At 41.0% G+C, this 16,064-nt stretch overlaps 1 protein-coding gene across 1 annotated transcript in view; it reads right to left on the reverse strand.

Moving 5' to 3' along the window:
- The window catches only part of LOC124594477 (centrosomal protein of 76 kDa-like), a 131,218-nt gene that overhangs the window by 12,490 nt on the left and 102,664 nt on the right, over positions 1–16,064 (reverse strand). Inside the window, exon 8 of the mRNA XM_047132856.1 lies at positions 8,521–8,715. Within this exon, the coding sequence (XP_046988812.1) occupies positions 8,521–8,715 (195 nt within the window). The remainder of the gene's footprint in view (positions 1–8,520; positions 8,716–16,064) is intronic.

Below are 16,064 nucleotides of genomic sequence, written 5' to 3' on the forward strand. Positions count from 1 at the left end.
ACAACTCAGTATCTCTTATTCGACTGTCGTGCCGTGAGATGCGGCTGGCGCCGTTCGTAGCTAGGTGGCGCTCCCGCGCTCAGCCGAGTTGCGGAGCGCCTCTATCGCCATTTGCGCGTACTGTCGTGGCGGCACTGTTAAATGTCGTGGAACTGTCACAATACTTCCCCCCCTTGAGAAAAAAAAAAAAAAAAAAAAAAAAAAAAAACACTCACTTCCTTGTAGACATGGACAGTGCGGAGACATCCATGGCCCCGAGAAGATCCCGCGGAGAGACACAAAAGTATGGTCGAAAATGTCCAGGACAGAAGCTCGTGCGTGGAACGTGCCTCCTGGACGAGATGATGGGTGAAAACTCTGGAGCAGCATCCATAGGTGTCGTGGACCTGGGGGTATACACCAGCGAGAGGGGTCCCGGAGAAGGCGGCGTTGCGACTGGGGCCGGTTCCGGCGTACTCGGAAGCGGTAGCGACGTCGGCTGCATCAACATGTACGGTAGATCGGCAGCAGCAACAGGACTGGCTTCTCGGGCTGGTGGAGGCGAAGGAAGGGGCGGTGGCACCGGCGTGGCCACCACTCGTGGGCACATCTGGTCATAATGGGGAACAACCATGCCGTCGTCCATATGTATTTCACAAAGCCGGCGGCCGCGAAGAGCCTTGACCACCCCTGGAATCCATTTAGGGCAAGATCCATACCCTCGTGCCCACACGTCGTCACCCACTGAGTATTTTCCCACACTAGGGGACACAGCACAAGGCCTGACAGGGTGAAGCAGGTGCAGTAGAGTGCGCGGTTGGCGGCCATGCAAGAGTTCAGCAGGGCTGCGATCACCCAGAGGCGTGAAGCGATAAGAACTCAGAAATTGCAGCAGAGTGCCATCTGTGGAAAAATCACTAAGGAATTTTTTCATCTGGCTTTTGAAAGTGCGGACAAGGCACTCGACCTCCCCATTCAACTGCGGATGGAAGGGCGGCACTGTAACATGATGAATCCCTTGTCCAGTACTAAAATCACGGAAGGCCTGCGAAGAGAATTGAGGGCCATTGTCCGTGATGATCGTGGATGGAAGACCTTCTAGCGCAAAGATTTTGGACAAAGCCAGCATCGTCGCCACAGTGGTGGGCGACGGACATCGAACAACAAATGGAAACTTCAAGAAGGCGTCAATCAAAAGTAGCCAATAAGTACCGAGGAAGGGGCCGGCAAAGTCAGCATGCACCCGTTCCCATGGCTGCACCGGATCAGGCCACGGAGAAGGCATAGTATGAGGTGCAACCAGTTGTTGAGCACACTGAGCACATGCAGCAACCATGTGGGCGATGTCCGAATCAATACCGGGCCAATAAACATGCCTGCGGGCCAGGGACTTAGTCTGAGAAATACCCCAATGGCCTTCATGCAACAGTTTGAGAACATGTTTGCGAAGAGAGGCTGGCACCACAACCCGTGGAGATGCGCCATCCGTGGCCACAAGAACAACACCATCACGAACAGACAGACGAAGGCGCAAGGCATGGTAGTTGCGAAGGGGATCCGATGCCCGGCCCTTGGTCCTGTCTGGCCAAACCCGTTGAACAAAACCAATCACCTGACGCAGGACCGGGTCCCGCGCAGTAGCCGATGCGACCTGCGAACCTGTAAGTGGAAAACCCTCGACCACACGACGTTCTTCTTCATCAATATGGAAACAGAGTAGTTCATCACGATCGAAAACTGGGTCGGGGCCCATCGGCAATCGCGACAATGCGTCAGCGTTGGCGTGCTGGGCCGTGGGGCGATAGTGAATCTCATAGTGAAAATGAGACAAGTATAAGGCCCAACGTTGCAGGCGGTGAGCTGCCTTATCCAGAAGCGACGCCGATGGGCTGAACAGAGATACCAGCGGCTTGTGGTCGGTGATGAGGTGACACTTAGAACCATACAAAAAAACGCTGAACTTTTTTAGAGCATAAATGATAGTGAGCGCCTCCTTTTCGATTTGAGAGTAACGCCGTTGCGCATCGTTGAGGGTCGTGGAAGCATAGGCGATGGGTCGTTCCGACCCATCCTCATACCGATGGGCGAGAACAGCCCCTAGGCCATACTGTGATGCATCAGTCGCCAGAACCAAGTGCTGACCCGGACGGAATGTGGCAAGACAAGGCGCCGACTGCAAATGAGCCTTCAGGCAGACAAAAGCCTGCTCACACTCATCGGACCAACAGAAAGGGACGTTTTTGCGTAACAGTTGATGCAGAGGATGAGCTACCGCCGCGGCGGATGGAATGAATTTGTGATAATAAGCAATCTTGCCTAGAAACGCCTGAAGTTCTTTGACTGTAGACGGCCGGGGTAGAGCATTAATGGCTGCAACGTGCTGACGTAGAGGACGTATACCCTCACGGGACAAGTGGAAACCAAGATACACAATGGAGGGTTGGAAGAACTGTGACTTGTCCAGATTGCACCTCAACCCAGCCGAATGCAAAACCCGAAACAGTGAACGCAAATTGCGAAAGTGCTCCTCAGTGGAGGCCCCCGAGAAATAATGTCATCCAGATAGCTTATGCAGCTGGGAACGGAAGCCATGAGCTGTTCCAAAAACCGCTGAAAAATGGCCTGCGTGCTAGCGACGCCAAATGGTAATCGGTGGTACTGATACAACCCACAAGGAGTGTTGATGACGAGAAATTACTTGGAAGAAGCATCCAACGAAAACTGATGGTAAGCCTCCGATAAGTCAAGTTTGGAAAAAAACTGGCCCCCAGCGAGCTTGGTAAGTAACTCCTCAGGACGCGGAAGAGGATAAGTGTCAATGAGTCGCTGAGCGTTGACAGTGGCTTTAAAATCACCACACAATCGCAGACTACCGTTTGGTTTAGAAACCACCACGACTGGCGATGCCCATTTGCTGGAGGTAACAGGAAGGAGAATCCCTGAAGCTGTTAACCTGTCTATCTCAGCCTTGACAGGTGCATGCAACGCCACCAAATAGGGCGTGCCCGGAAAAACTTAGGGCGAGGTGTAGGTTTAAGAGTAATGTGGGCTTCAAAATCCTTGGCACGACCCAGACCAGCAGAGAACACGGACGAAAATTCAGAACACAATCCATCCAGCTGTTGATACGGAATATCCTAAGATATGAGGTGCACATCATCATCAATGGAGAACCCGAACAACTGGAAAGCATCATAACCGAACAGGTTTTCAGTGCCCACATGATCCACCACATAAAACGTGAGGGGCCTAACAACAGACTTGTAGGCAGTGGAAGCATCAAACTGGCCAATGATAGGAATTTTCTGTTTATTATAAGTTCTCAGATTTCACGTAACTGGAGACAAGGGAGGGGAGCCCAATTCCAAATACATGCGAGAATTAATGAGAGTTACTGCAGAGCCAGTGTTCACTTGCATGCGAATGTCTTTATCCAGAACACGAACAGTAACAAACAACTTATTTGTTTGAGAAAGCACACAGTTAACATCCATGTCCGATGCCTCGTCCTTGTCGACAGGAACCTTAGGGGACTGACACACAGAAGCAATGTGGCCTTTTTTCCTACATGAATTACACGTGGCCCAACATTTTGGACACGCGGCCCTGTCATGCTGTACGAAACAACGTGGACAAGAAGGAAGTGCGGAACGAACCTGCTTCTGTGGTTTCTGTTTGCGCTGCGAGCGTTGCGGCCCAACGCGACGTTGTTTACGCGAGTGAACCACTGCCACATCTTCATTCTCCTGTGAAACAGGCAAATTGTCCGTGTCGAAAGTTGACTGTACAGCGCCTACATCACACCACACGTCTATTTGCGCGCCAGCAGCGAGAGACACTTCAAAGGATTGAGCGATGCTTAGAACTTCCGACAACGATGGGTTTGGCAGTTGTAGGGCACATTGCTGAACTTCTTTATCAGGAGTAAGCCGTAGAATAGCATCCCTAACCTTTGAATCAGCATAAGACTCATGATGAGTGCCCGTGACAAACTGACATTTCCTACTCAGACCGCGTAGTTCTGCCGCCCAAGCCCGGTAAGATTGATGGGGCTGTTTACAACACTGGTAGAATGCCACGCGGGCGGCAATGACGTGGGTGTTTTTTCGGTAATAGACAATAAGTCACACATTTCTTGGAAGGACAGAGAGCCAGGTTCCCGCAGAGGGGCTAACTGAGATAGCAGCTGATAGATCCGTGGGGAAATCCAAGATAGAAATAACGACTTACACATAGGAGCGTCAACAACGCCGAAAGCCAAGAAGTGTTGCTGCAAACGCTTCTCATAATCCTCCCAATCTTCAGCGGCCTCGTCGTAAGGAGGGAATGGAGGCGGAAAAGAGGAAGACAGACGATGAGTAAGCGACGTCGACAACGCCTGAATAGCAGCCGTCAGCTGTGTTTGTTGTTCAATGAACGCTTGCATAAGCTGTTCCATGTCTGCCCTGTCACAAACACACAAATCCACAACGCAGTAACAATATCCCATCCTCGTCGCCAAAAAGTGTTATAACCTTTAATCACCAATAATTGCGTGGATATTCAAACACACTCACTTAGAAACAATAGCTCGTTACATGATAACAACTCAGTATCTCTTATTCAACTGCCGTGCCGTGACATGCGGCTGGCGCCGTTCATAGCTAGGTGGCACTCCCGCGCTCAGCCGAGTTGCAGAGCGCCTCTAACGCCGTTTGCGCGTACTGTCGTGGCGGCACTGTTAAATGTCGTGGCACTGTCACAACACTGATCAGTGGTGTTATTTCTACAGCAGTTTGAAAGTTTAACTTTAATTATAATCACCCTGTATTTACTTCATTAATCTTTTCAGTGGTATGATGATTAAATTGGGATAATTCTCCTGTGCTTTCATTTGTAAAGGAACATCTGAAAACAGAGTTAAGCATTACAGCTTTTGCTTTGCTATCCTCAGTTTCCAAGGGATTGAACACTAAATTTGGTGACATTAACAGCCTTTACATACGACCAGAATTTCTTTGGATTCTGTGAAAGATCATTTGACAATATTCTGCTAAAGTAGTCATTTGTGTAACAGTGTTTTTGTTGGGGCGTTATTGCAGCATCTACACAGAACAACTAATTTTTACGCTAAATCCTTCCTGCTACTTTGTTGTTCATACAAACAGTGGCGTTATTAAGACAAAAATTTGAATCACCAGGAAGCGTGCTTTGTAGGAGTTTCTTCCCTGAAGAACCGATACATAGGTACTATCAACAGTGTGGCTTGCTTTATTTGTGAACTGGTTACCACGGAATTTCCTTTTATTGAATTTCTTGATGCATGGCATAATTCATTTTTATTGCACACTAAAGGATATGTACTTCCACAAATATGTGTAGCACTTGGGCAACAAACATTCAGTAACATGTGAACAAACTGCTTCAGTGAAATAAAAGTAAACACTAGCAAAGATAATCATTTACAGACACTAGAAACGTGCACTGTTAACAACATATACAATGTATCATATGTATAATCCCTGGAAACAGAAAGTTCAGAGTTCTTTTTGAAATAAAACTGGTTTCTGTAACAGAATAAAGGGGGCGTGGCAGCAAACATAACTGTAACTTTAAAATTTGGTATATGTAGGTCATTTTTCATTTGAAATCCTATAGTGTATATATCAATATAGTCAGGAAAGACTATAGAATTTAATAAAGTCATAAAAATTTCGATTTTTTTCACCATTTATAAGTACCCTGTATTCTTAACAGAGATACAAGATGCTTGGCTACACGATATGGCGGATCGCCGATATTGTTCATTATAAGGCAGAAAGGAACCCATTCCTTGTGTACTTTCAGAAGACCATATACCATAGGGGGGTCAGCACTACATGTGTTAAGACTCTTGTTAGTGTCCTGCAACAAACCACTTTTCTGCAGGAGGCTGTTGGTCTTTCTCTCAACACTTTTAGTGGGGTCAGCATCGATCTTGCGATACACTGAGTCAGATAATAAACATTGCATCTTTTGTACATAATCCTGTTTGTTTCACTATCAATACTTCTGACTTTGGTCATCTTTGGCGGCGCTAGTGCTCAGTGAGTGTGTGTGTGTGTGTGTGTGTGTGTGTGTGTGTGTGTGTGTGTTATCTTTCTTGAATTACGCCAATAACTGAGGTTTTAAATTTGCTAGTACATTGCCTGTTCATTGCAGTTTGTGCCATGAAAATGGCAGGATGTACTCCCACCAAAATATTCCATTTCTTTACTTGGGTACTTCTTCCTTTGGCAGCTATGGTAAGTTTCTGTCTCATTTTGGCTCCTACTAGGTAATGATCAGAATCAGAACAGCTCCTCAGAAACTGCACAAATTTTCCATACTGGATGCCCACCTCTTTGATGTCAATATATGGTCTACTTGGTTTGCTTCATTTGTTCCTCATATTTTCCATGTCCATTTTTAGATACTTTTTGTTGGAAAACAAGTACTTACTGCCTTCAACTTGTTTGCAGAAGCAAACTGTGCAACGCTCATACCACTATTATTAGTTTCATCATGCAGGCTTTCTTTACCAAACACACTTCTGAATGCCTCTTCCTTTCCCAGTTTTGCATTATAGTCACCAATAACTATTTTCAAATCGTATCTGGGTATTCTGTCACAAACCTCCTGTCGTTAATCATAGAGGTTGTCCACAGTATCTTCATCTAATTCTTCCATAGGTGCATGTACATTCACAAGGTCACATTGTGAAATTTGCCTTTCATATGCAGAGTACATATTCTTGCATTATGTGGGATGAAAGCAATAACAGATCTACACACATCCTTGGAGACTATAAACCTGACTCCATACTCCCCTTGTGTTTCGTCTTTTCCCGAGAAGTATAGGGAGAATTTCTGCTTACAAATCTCTCCTCTTCTGTTCCACCTGATTTCCTGCAGGTAATGCATAACCACTCCATACTTCAGCACCTTCTCTGCAACACTATTCATTGGTCCTGTTTGCAATGACGTAGGCACATTCCATGTTCCTAATTTAAGCATCAATAAATCTATATTCCTGTCTTAGCACAGTTTATCTTCATAGAGGAGTCCAGCATTCCTTGATGAGTTATTCACAATAATAGATTTTTTACAAGGCAGGGGTATCAACTCTGCACTTAACCCCCAATCTGGAGGACTAGGCTTTCATGTCGGGGTTAACTCCCCTAGAGTCGTCAATGACCTAGCCTTTAGAGTCCCCCCTACCCTAAGGTGTGAGACACATTTTGTTTGGCATCTCAGTTGAGACCACTCTGGCTTGGGTGACCCTGCCAGTAGCTATGCTACTAAAGGTGCCTACGATACGGTGGTATCCGCTGGAAGGGCTGGTAGATGCCATCATGATGAGAAAAAACAAACTGCATGTAAGGGAGAACACAGCCCCAAGTAAAGGTGAATAATTACATTGATCCATTGTGCCTTCCAGAATGTTGAAATTATCAAGGGAATGCCATTAAAACATTCCCCAGACCATAACACTTCATCGACTGTCGCAGAATGTTTGCTTCCAGACAATTCACACCATACATGCCAATATCCATCAGTCGGATAGAGCATAAAATGTGTATCATCTGAGAAGTCCATCTGTCACCACTCAGTGGATATCCGGTTGTGATACTGGTGCACAAATCCCAGCCTTCGTCACCAACGAACAACAGATAGCATGGTTGCATGAACCAGATGCCTGCTGTGGACACCCATAAACTGCAACATTAGAGGAATTATTATTGAGGTGACACAGCTGGTAGCTCCTTGGTTTATCTGGACTGTCAGTTGTGTAACAGCTGCAGATCTATCCATCTGTACGTGTCTCCACAGTCATTTTTCACCCCTGTCATTTATGACACATGGTGCACCACAGCATTGGTTTTGGATAGCACCATTCATGCACACCGTACCTTGACTATGGCAGCATGTGAACAGTTTACAAACATAGCAATTTCAGAAATCCTTCTAGCTTTGGTCCTAAAGCCAATGACTTTGTCCTTTTGGACGTCATATAAATTGCTTCATTTCTGCATTACAACAACTGCACTGTTTTCCAAGCTCCCCAGGTAAATCACTTCATTTCTGCATTATGATGACAGCATTGTTTTCCATGCTCCACCTGCCCCCCCCCCCCCCCCCTCCTCACCAACACATATTACAAACCACCACTGCTAGTGCTGCTGCCTGCCATTTGTGAGTGGTTATTTTGCACTGACATCAAACATAGGTGGTGATCACATTAATGTGAGTGGACCATGTATAGATCAATATAATAATTTAGCTTATATACTACTCCACAGTTGAACTACATTTTGAATAGGGCTCTAGACATAAAAAAGAAGGGCAAGTCTGAAAAGAGTTGGTGATAGAAACTGGTGCCAATAGAAATTATAGTCCTGGCATGTGGAAACAGTAACTGTTGGTAGGATAATGCTTGAGTAAGTTTTCAGTGCATGTCAAAACACAGCTTAGGTATTACTATCAGTATTCTGACAACAGCCATGATTAAAGCTAAGAAACATATACCAAAGTATGTAACTACCATTCTCTTTTCTGTTATATTTTTCTTCAGTTCATTTTGTGTGTTCCTGCTTATTTGTAATGCATCTAGATATCCTCCAACTAAAGGAACATGTGGTTCTTTTTCAAGTACAGAATTTATTGCTGCTTCTGACATGCTCTTCCATTCAGATTCATTTTTAAAGTTGAAGTTACAATGTTCTACTGCATCAGATTCCTGAAAAAAATAAACAAAAATTGTTTGTTTGGAGAAGCTATAAACTTATGGTGCAGAACTGTTTCAATACTCAACTTATATTTTAAGTAATCTAACAGAAGACCTGCATCTCTCTTCTACATACTTGTGCAAGCAGACTATGTTTGTATTTTATCAGACCATGTACATAAACAGAATACTGAAATTTCTCATTGCTTTGAAGCAGTATTTAAGTTAGAACATAAAAAACTTCTTCATAATGGAACAAAATCATCATATACCACATTTTATTAGCATAACTAGCCACAACCAATGCTATGGACATTTCTTTATTCATTTATTTCTACAAAATAGAAAAACTAATTTAAATGATAATATACCACCTTAGAGTACACACTTTCATTTACATTTGTTGTGGGTCTGTTATGCGTAAAGAATTGTTTTAAAGACTGTTCTCTTCTGGTGCGGAAGTCTGAATGGAAAAAATAACAATCTTGGCTGAGGTGGGTGGTAAAACATGGAAGAGACATTGAGAGGATAGTGAGGAGTATAGCAGCAGAGTTGATTAGGAACAGTTGAGCATTTAACTGACAAAGAAACAGCAAGGCAAAGGAGCCAGTAAGCAACAGCTAGGTGAAACATTTAGAAAACCATAATGACCCCACCCATCACAAACCCCAAAACAACCTGTTCCACCTTCTGAAATGCAGCACTGAAACTGTTCGTCCAGCGGGCACCATGTACCGGCAAAGGTAGGGGGGTGATGTGTGTGTGTGTGTGTGTGTGTGTGTGTGTGTGTGTGTGTGTGTGTGTGTGTGTGGGAAGGATTACACTGAAAGCTAGCAAGTTCTCTTTCTTCTGTATGTGTCCGTCAACAACTCAAACCTTCTGCCTTTTGGTCTCCTTTGATCCAAAAATATATACATATACAAGGGGCATGGAGAAGGGGCATAGGAGAATACGATGTGAAAATGAATATTTGAGTGACCTAGCATTTAGCAGAAAAGTGCTCAGGGACGTGTACTGCTGGTTTTGGGACCTGTAGAGTGGAAGAGTGTATATAGGAGAATAGAGAGTAGAAGTAGATGAACAACAGAAATGAACAGAGATTGGCACCACGAAAAATGTGGAGAGAGGAAGGGAGACTACAAATAGTTATTGAAGTCACTCAGTTTATACTGGGAACTGTACTTGACTATTTGGTGGTCTATTTAATTATTTAATTTGCCAGTAACCATGCAAAAAGCTGGAGATTGATTTCTGTTTTTCCCCACATAGAGCACTGTGCAAATAGCAAACAGAAATGCCAGCCAAGAGATACAACAGGTAGAAATACACATAATTTACATTTTATTGTGAACTGTGGAAAGAAACGTTGACAAAGATGGACTGAATACAGATAGTCATCACAAATGAGATTTTCACAGTAATTAATGTTACACATGTGCTGTTAATATGTATCATGTGTGGTTTGGAGAAATAGCTGATACTAGGAATATTTTTGAATCTTGTATAGGTGAACATTATCTCAGCTGTTAAACTAAATAAATTTCATTTGATTTTGTATACAATTTATATTTCAGGCTAAAATGTATAAAAAAAATTAATTAGTTAAAATCGATATGTGCTGGCCCTGTATGTGCAGTTGTAATTGCTCTTCTTTTAGAAATATTTGAAATTACAAAATATCTGGCATACTTAAAATTTCTATTATTAATTTGCACAGTCTGATGATATTTATTAAATTTATTTCTGGATTCATTTACAAAATAATGATATAACTTGGTGATAATTCTTTTTTTCTCAAGAAAGTTTGTACACTCTTTTGTTTTGTAAACTCTCTGGAACATTGTTAGCACCGCAGAATGTGTAGAGTAGTGGGCATGCCTCTGATGGAATTGGACGTCTTTTTAATTTTGGCAATAACAACATAACTGCTGGTTTTATGTAAATGGAGACTGTAAAGTCATTGTGATACAGAAGAATATGACGTATTAAAAGAAAAACAGTGCAATCAAAAATCATGCAACAGGCATTCTTAATCTTTATCTAGTCATCTGGAACCCACGAAGTTAAAAAACAGCCTCAAGAATTTACCCCTGCACAAACTGCAGCCAACAATGAGAAAATGAAGATAAGTAAAAAAACGTATTTTGTACATCTTTCTCCTCTCAAAGCGTTTGAAACAAAGTAATTAAGCTTTTTGAAGAGATTGAAAAATTTAATGGTGATATGTGGGAGGGTACGATTACAATTGTGGGCATCATCTGGGATCAGTTGACTGATAATGAAGTTTTGTCTGTTGCAGAAGAAGAAAGGACAGTGATTTGTGTCACTTGCAGTATTTATATACAGGGTGGAGAAAAAATTTATCATGAAATTTTAGCCCTGGATAGCTGATGCTAGTAGGAACCAAAATTACTAATGTTGTGTATGTCAGCAAGACAGAATTTTGAAACTATGGAAACATGGCGCCATGCCATATGCTCTGGACAACGTATGACTGTGAATGCTTTGCCTGCTGGGGATTGCGATGTATCCAAGGCGGCCCACATGCTCGGTGGTAGCACACCAGCCTTCCACTCTGGGGGCCTAGGGGCGAATCCGCCAGGGTCCTTAACAGATTAATTTTGGTTCCTACTGGCATCAGCTATCCAGGGTTAAAATTTCATGATACAATTTTTCTCCACCCTGTGTATACGGATTCCCGACCACGTGAAGAAAGAAGACAGAGAGCTGCTCAACAAAGTCATATCAACAGTGGCGAGATACTATCAACAATGACCTACTGGATGAAATGAAAGAGGACTTTACAACTACAATGAGGGACTTCAAAAAGAAAATATAAGTACAAACTATTTGTGAAATTATTATTATTTTTTTTGTGGACTCATGTGATTGCAAGGATAATTAATAGAGATGAGGGTAGTAGCGATGTAGATGTGAAAGCTGTGGGACACAGCCATGACATGCTTGAACCAACTGAAACTGTAGTCAGCAAAGAAACAGTAAAAACTGATTTTTTGCAGTTGATTTTGGAAAAATTAGTAAAGTTAATGAGCAGTTAACTGGAAGGATGGACAATTATAGCAAATTTACTTCATTACAAGGGCAATTAAAGGACCTAAAAACTGAAAACAACAGAAAAATGGACAGGGTACAATACCAAATAGAAAAACTTAGTAATCAGATTTTGGAGCTAAAAAATGGGTTGCCAGAGGGATTAAGAAGTGTGAATGAAAAAAAATCAATGTCTTAAAATATAAATTGATTGTTTTGGAAAATGAGTTAGTTGCCCAATCTGCAAAACAAACAAAGAATGGTGATGACATCAGAGTTGAACAGAAGGTTGTATCAGAAAAAATGGAACATAACTTTAGTAGTTTAGATCAAAAAATTTTAAATGTTGGAAACAGTATGCCAATTAATGTAAATGTTTTAGATCAAAAAATCTCAGTAGTTCAGGAAAATTGCATTCACAACAATCTATTCAAACAATGGTATTGTGTGGCCCAGCATTCCAATCAAAAGTTTCCCATCAGATAATTTACATCCAGTGGATTTTCTACACCATTATAAGGATGGTTTTGTGTCAGGCATGAGTGACAATTAAAAAATTAGATTTGTTAAAATATGTCTTGAAGGCAAAGCTCTGTCTTGAGTAAATCTAAATTTAAGTCAGTGGGAGACATATCAAAGTTACGAAAAAAGTTTTTAAAACCAATTTTGGTCAGGAGCTGAACAAGGGTGTATTAAAAGTGAAATTCTGAATGATCCAAACTATGGGAATAGGGACGGTACCCTGAAAGGCTTCTGTAAGAATCAACTTAAAAATTAGCACATCTTGACAGGCCATGACAAAATGACTTTGATTGATACACTCAAATAGAGATTACCAGAGGGCTGCAGTGGGATTTAGTGCACGGACCTGATGATTGTCTTGAACAATTTTTACAATATGTTGACAGGCTGAATAGGGCTGCAGAAAGAAACATGTACCATACCAATCATAATGATATAGATTACAATGGAAACAACTACAGAAACAGAGATGGGGGTAACTTCAATCACAGTCAAAATGGTAACAGAGACAGAAATTTTGAACATCAGCAGAATAGGAACAATGGGTATAACTATGGGCAATATAATAGGAAAAACAATCACAGAGGCAACTATTCAGAAAACGGTAGTCCACCTCAACCAAGGTCCACAGTTTTTGGGCGAGGAAACACAATAAGTGCAGGACTCCCCAATTTACACTTACAATTAGAGAATAGTAACAGCATTAATAATGTGGCACAGGTATCTGAAGTTCAACAGAAGCAACATCAGATTTCTCTTTTATGTTTTGATCAAAAGTTTTGGAATACTATTTTTAATTATAATGATGTAGGTAATAATCACAAACCAGAATGTGAGACTAATGAGAATTTTGATGTTGTGTGCACTAATGATTTCTTCTCTTGGTCAGAAAACAGTGTTATTGGTGTATGTAAAACAGGTGATGACTGTAGTGGATCTGAAGTAAGTGGTATTTTTTATGTCGATGTGAATGAGAGCTGTGTAGTAACTGAAGTTGGGAAGTATGAGACTGGTAGCTTATTGCAAATGAATGTAGGTGAGGTGTGTGACTTTGATGGTGATGAGACTTGTGTTGTTAATGATGTTTTTGATGAAGTAATTTTGGAAGAATATGATGATGATAATGACGATGATGAAAATCAAGTATTTGTGGAGTTTAAGAATAATGAAGTTTCAGAGTTATTTGCGAATACAGATACGATGAGTGATGTATGTGATGATGTAAGTGAAGGTATGGAATACCAAATAGTTAGCTGTGGTTAGTCAAAATTTGTATCCAAATTGGTGGAATGAAGTGAAAGAGGATCTAAGTAGGAAGTGTAGTTTTGACAGTAATATATTTTGTGTTCCTTCTGTAATAAGTGATGTTACTCATACTATGGAATCCATTCATTGTGTTCAATCTTCAAAGTTCATAAAACCCTGCAAAAACAGTGTGGATGTAGCATTTGATGAAATAGAAAGTGATCTTATACATGAAGTGTCTAATAACAGAGATGATGATTCAGATTCTGTATGTCCTTACATTAAGATTAAGATTGATCAGTGGAAAGGGAACTGTTTGATTGATACAGGTAGTCCAATTTGTCGTATATCTGGACAATTTAGAGACAAGATTAAGTATAGTAAGAATTTTGTGGAAATGTCCATTGCACTTGTAAAGGTAAGTGGAGTTACTGGTAAGCAAAGATTAGACAGATTAGATTAGATTAGTTTTTCATTCCATAGATCTGCACTAAGGAGATCCTCGTGGATGTGGAACACGTCACTTTTTTTTTAAGGCTGAAATAACAATACTGATAGTATGAATATATAAAATACATCATTTGTTTCTATTAAGAGATTCGTCAATGAAGTAGAAGGAGTTGGCCACTAGTAAGTCTTTCAGGCCCCTTTTAAACTGATCTTTATTTGTAACTAAATTTTTTATGTTTGCTGGCAAATTATTGAATATGAGTGTTCCTGAGTAGTGGACCCCTTTTTGAACTAAAGTAAGTGCTTTTAAGTCCTTGTGCAGATCATTTTTGTTCCTGGTATTATATGTATGAACTGAGCTGTTTGTTGGAAAAAGAGATATATTATTTAGGACAAATTTCATTAAGGAGTAAATATACTGAGAGGCAGTAGTTAGTATACCCAGTTCTTTGAAGAGGTTTCTACAGGACGTCCGTGAATTTAATCCACAAATAATACGTATTACACGCTTTTGGACTCTGAAAACTTTTGTTTGACTTGAAGAGTTACCCCAAAATATTATACCATACGACATTATGGAATGAAAGTAGGCAAAGTATGCAAGCGTTTTCATTTTTTTGTCGCCTTTGTCTGCTAACACTCGAATTGCAACTACATATTTGTTAAGGCGTTTCTGCAGTTCTGTGGTGTGCTCCTCCCAACTGAATTTATTATCAAGTTGTAATCCCAGGAATTTAAGACTGTTAACCTCTTCTATCTGCTCTTCTTCATACTTTATGCATATGCTGGGTGGAAACCTCTTAAAGGCTCTGAATTGCATATAGTGAGTCTTTTCCAGTGAGTTGGCTTTAAACCATTTATTAATATCCATGAAAATATCATTAGCAGATCTTTCTAGAACTACACTCGACATACTATTTATTGCAATACTTGTGTCATCTGCACACAAAACGAACTCTGCTTCTGGCAGTGTAACTGATGAGAGATCATTAATGTACACAAGAAAAAGTAATGGTCCTAAGATGGATCCTTGTGGGACACCACATGTAATTTCTTCCCATTCTGATGATGACTGGTGACTTAATTCACTAGTCCCTTGCACTGACACCCTTTGTTTTCTGTTAGCGAGGAACTCACTAGTGAAGGATGGCTTGCATTTAAATAGACTGGGGTCTGTAACGTTCAGCAGAATGTTAGCAGATGTCTGCAAAATCATTAGATGCAAGGGAAACTAATATGGCCTGAAGGGGGTGACAATCATACACTCCAGCTGGGAAAGAAAAATATAAGCACCATACAAAAAAAGACAATACTAAAGAATTTGCCCCAGAATACAGCTCACAACATGTAAACCAACAAAAGAAAAATTACATAAAAGTACTTCATCAAAATATTCAATACTATGGTAACAAAAAATTAGAAGCAGAAGTACTCCTGAGTGAAGTAAGACCAGACATATTATGCATAAGTGAACATGGACTAACTGAAAGTAAAATACATAATGTTGCAATAAAGGACTACAAACTAGCTAGTTACTTCTGCAGATCTAAATATAAGGGTGGTGGCGTTTGTATATATATTAAAACAGGTACTCTATCAAAGAACGTAAACAGTGAAGCTGCTACATTTCCCATAGCTAGAGAAAAAGACTTTGAAGTTACTGGTATAGCGGCAGAGGATTTTAGAGTGTTTTGTGTGTACAGGTCACCATGTGGCAATATTAGCATCTTTCTAAAAAAAAAAAAAAAAAAAAAAAAATGCTAGCTTATTGAGAATGAATATGAAGATAAATCTTATTATATGTGGAGACTTCAACATTGACATGGGAAAAGACACAAAAATAAGACAGGATTTTGAAGAATTGTTAATACAGCATAACATGAAAGTGACAATAACTGCACCAACAAGAGTGACTTCACAAAGTGAGACAGTTATTGACAACATAATTACTAATATGTGTAACTATGAGCCACATGTAGTTCAGACAGAAATATCTGATCATCATGGACAACTAATCAGCTTTTGCAGAAGTAATGACACAGTATCAGAACCAAAACAAACAACCAAAGAAATTAGGATCATCAGTGAACAAA

This window comes from Schistocerca americana, chromosome 1, assembly GCF_021461395.2.
Source record: "Schistocerca americana isolate TAMUIC-IGC-003095 chromosome 1, iqSchAmer2.1, whole genome shotgun sequence".
NCBI classification, from domain to species: domain Eukaryota; kingdom Metazoa; phylum Arthropoda; class Insecta; order Orthoptera; family Acrididae; genus Schistocerca; species Schistocerca americana.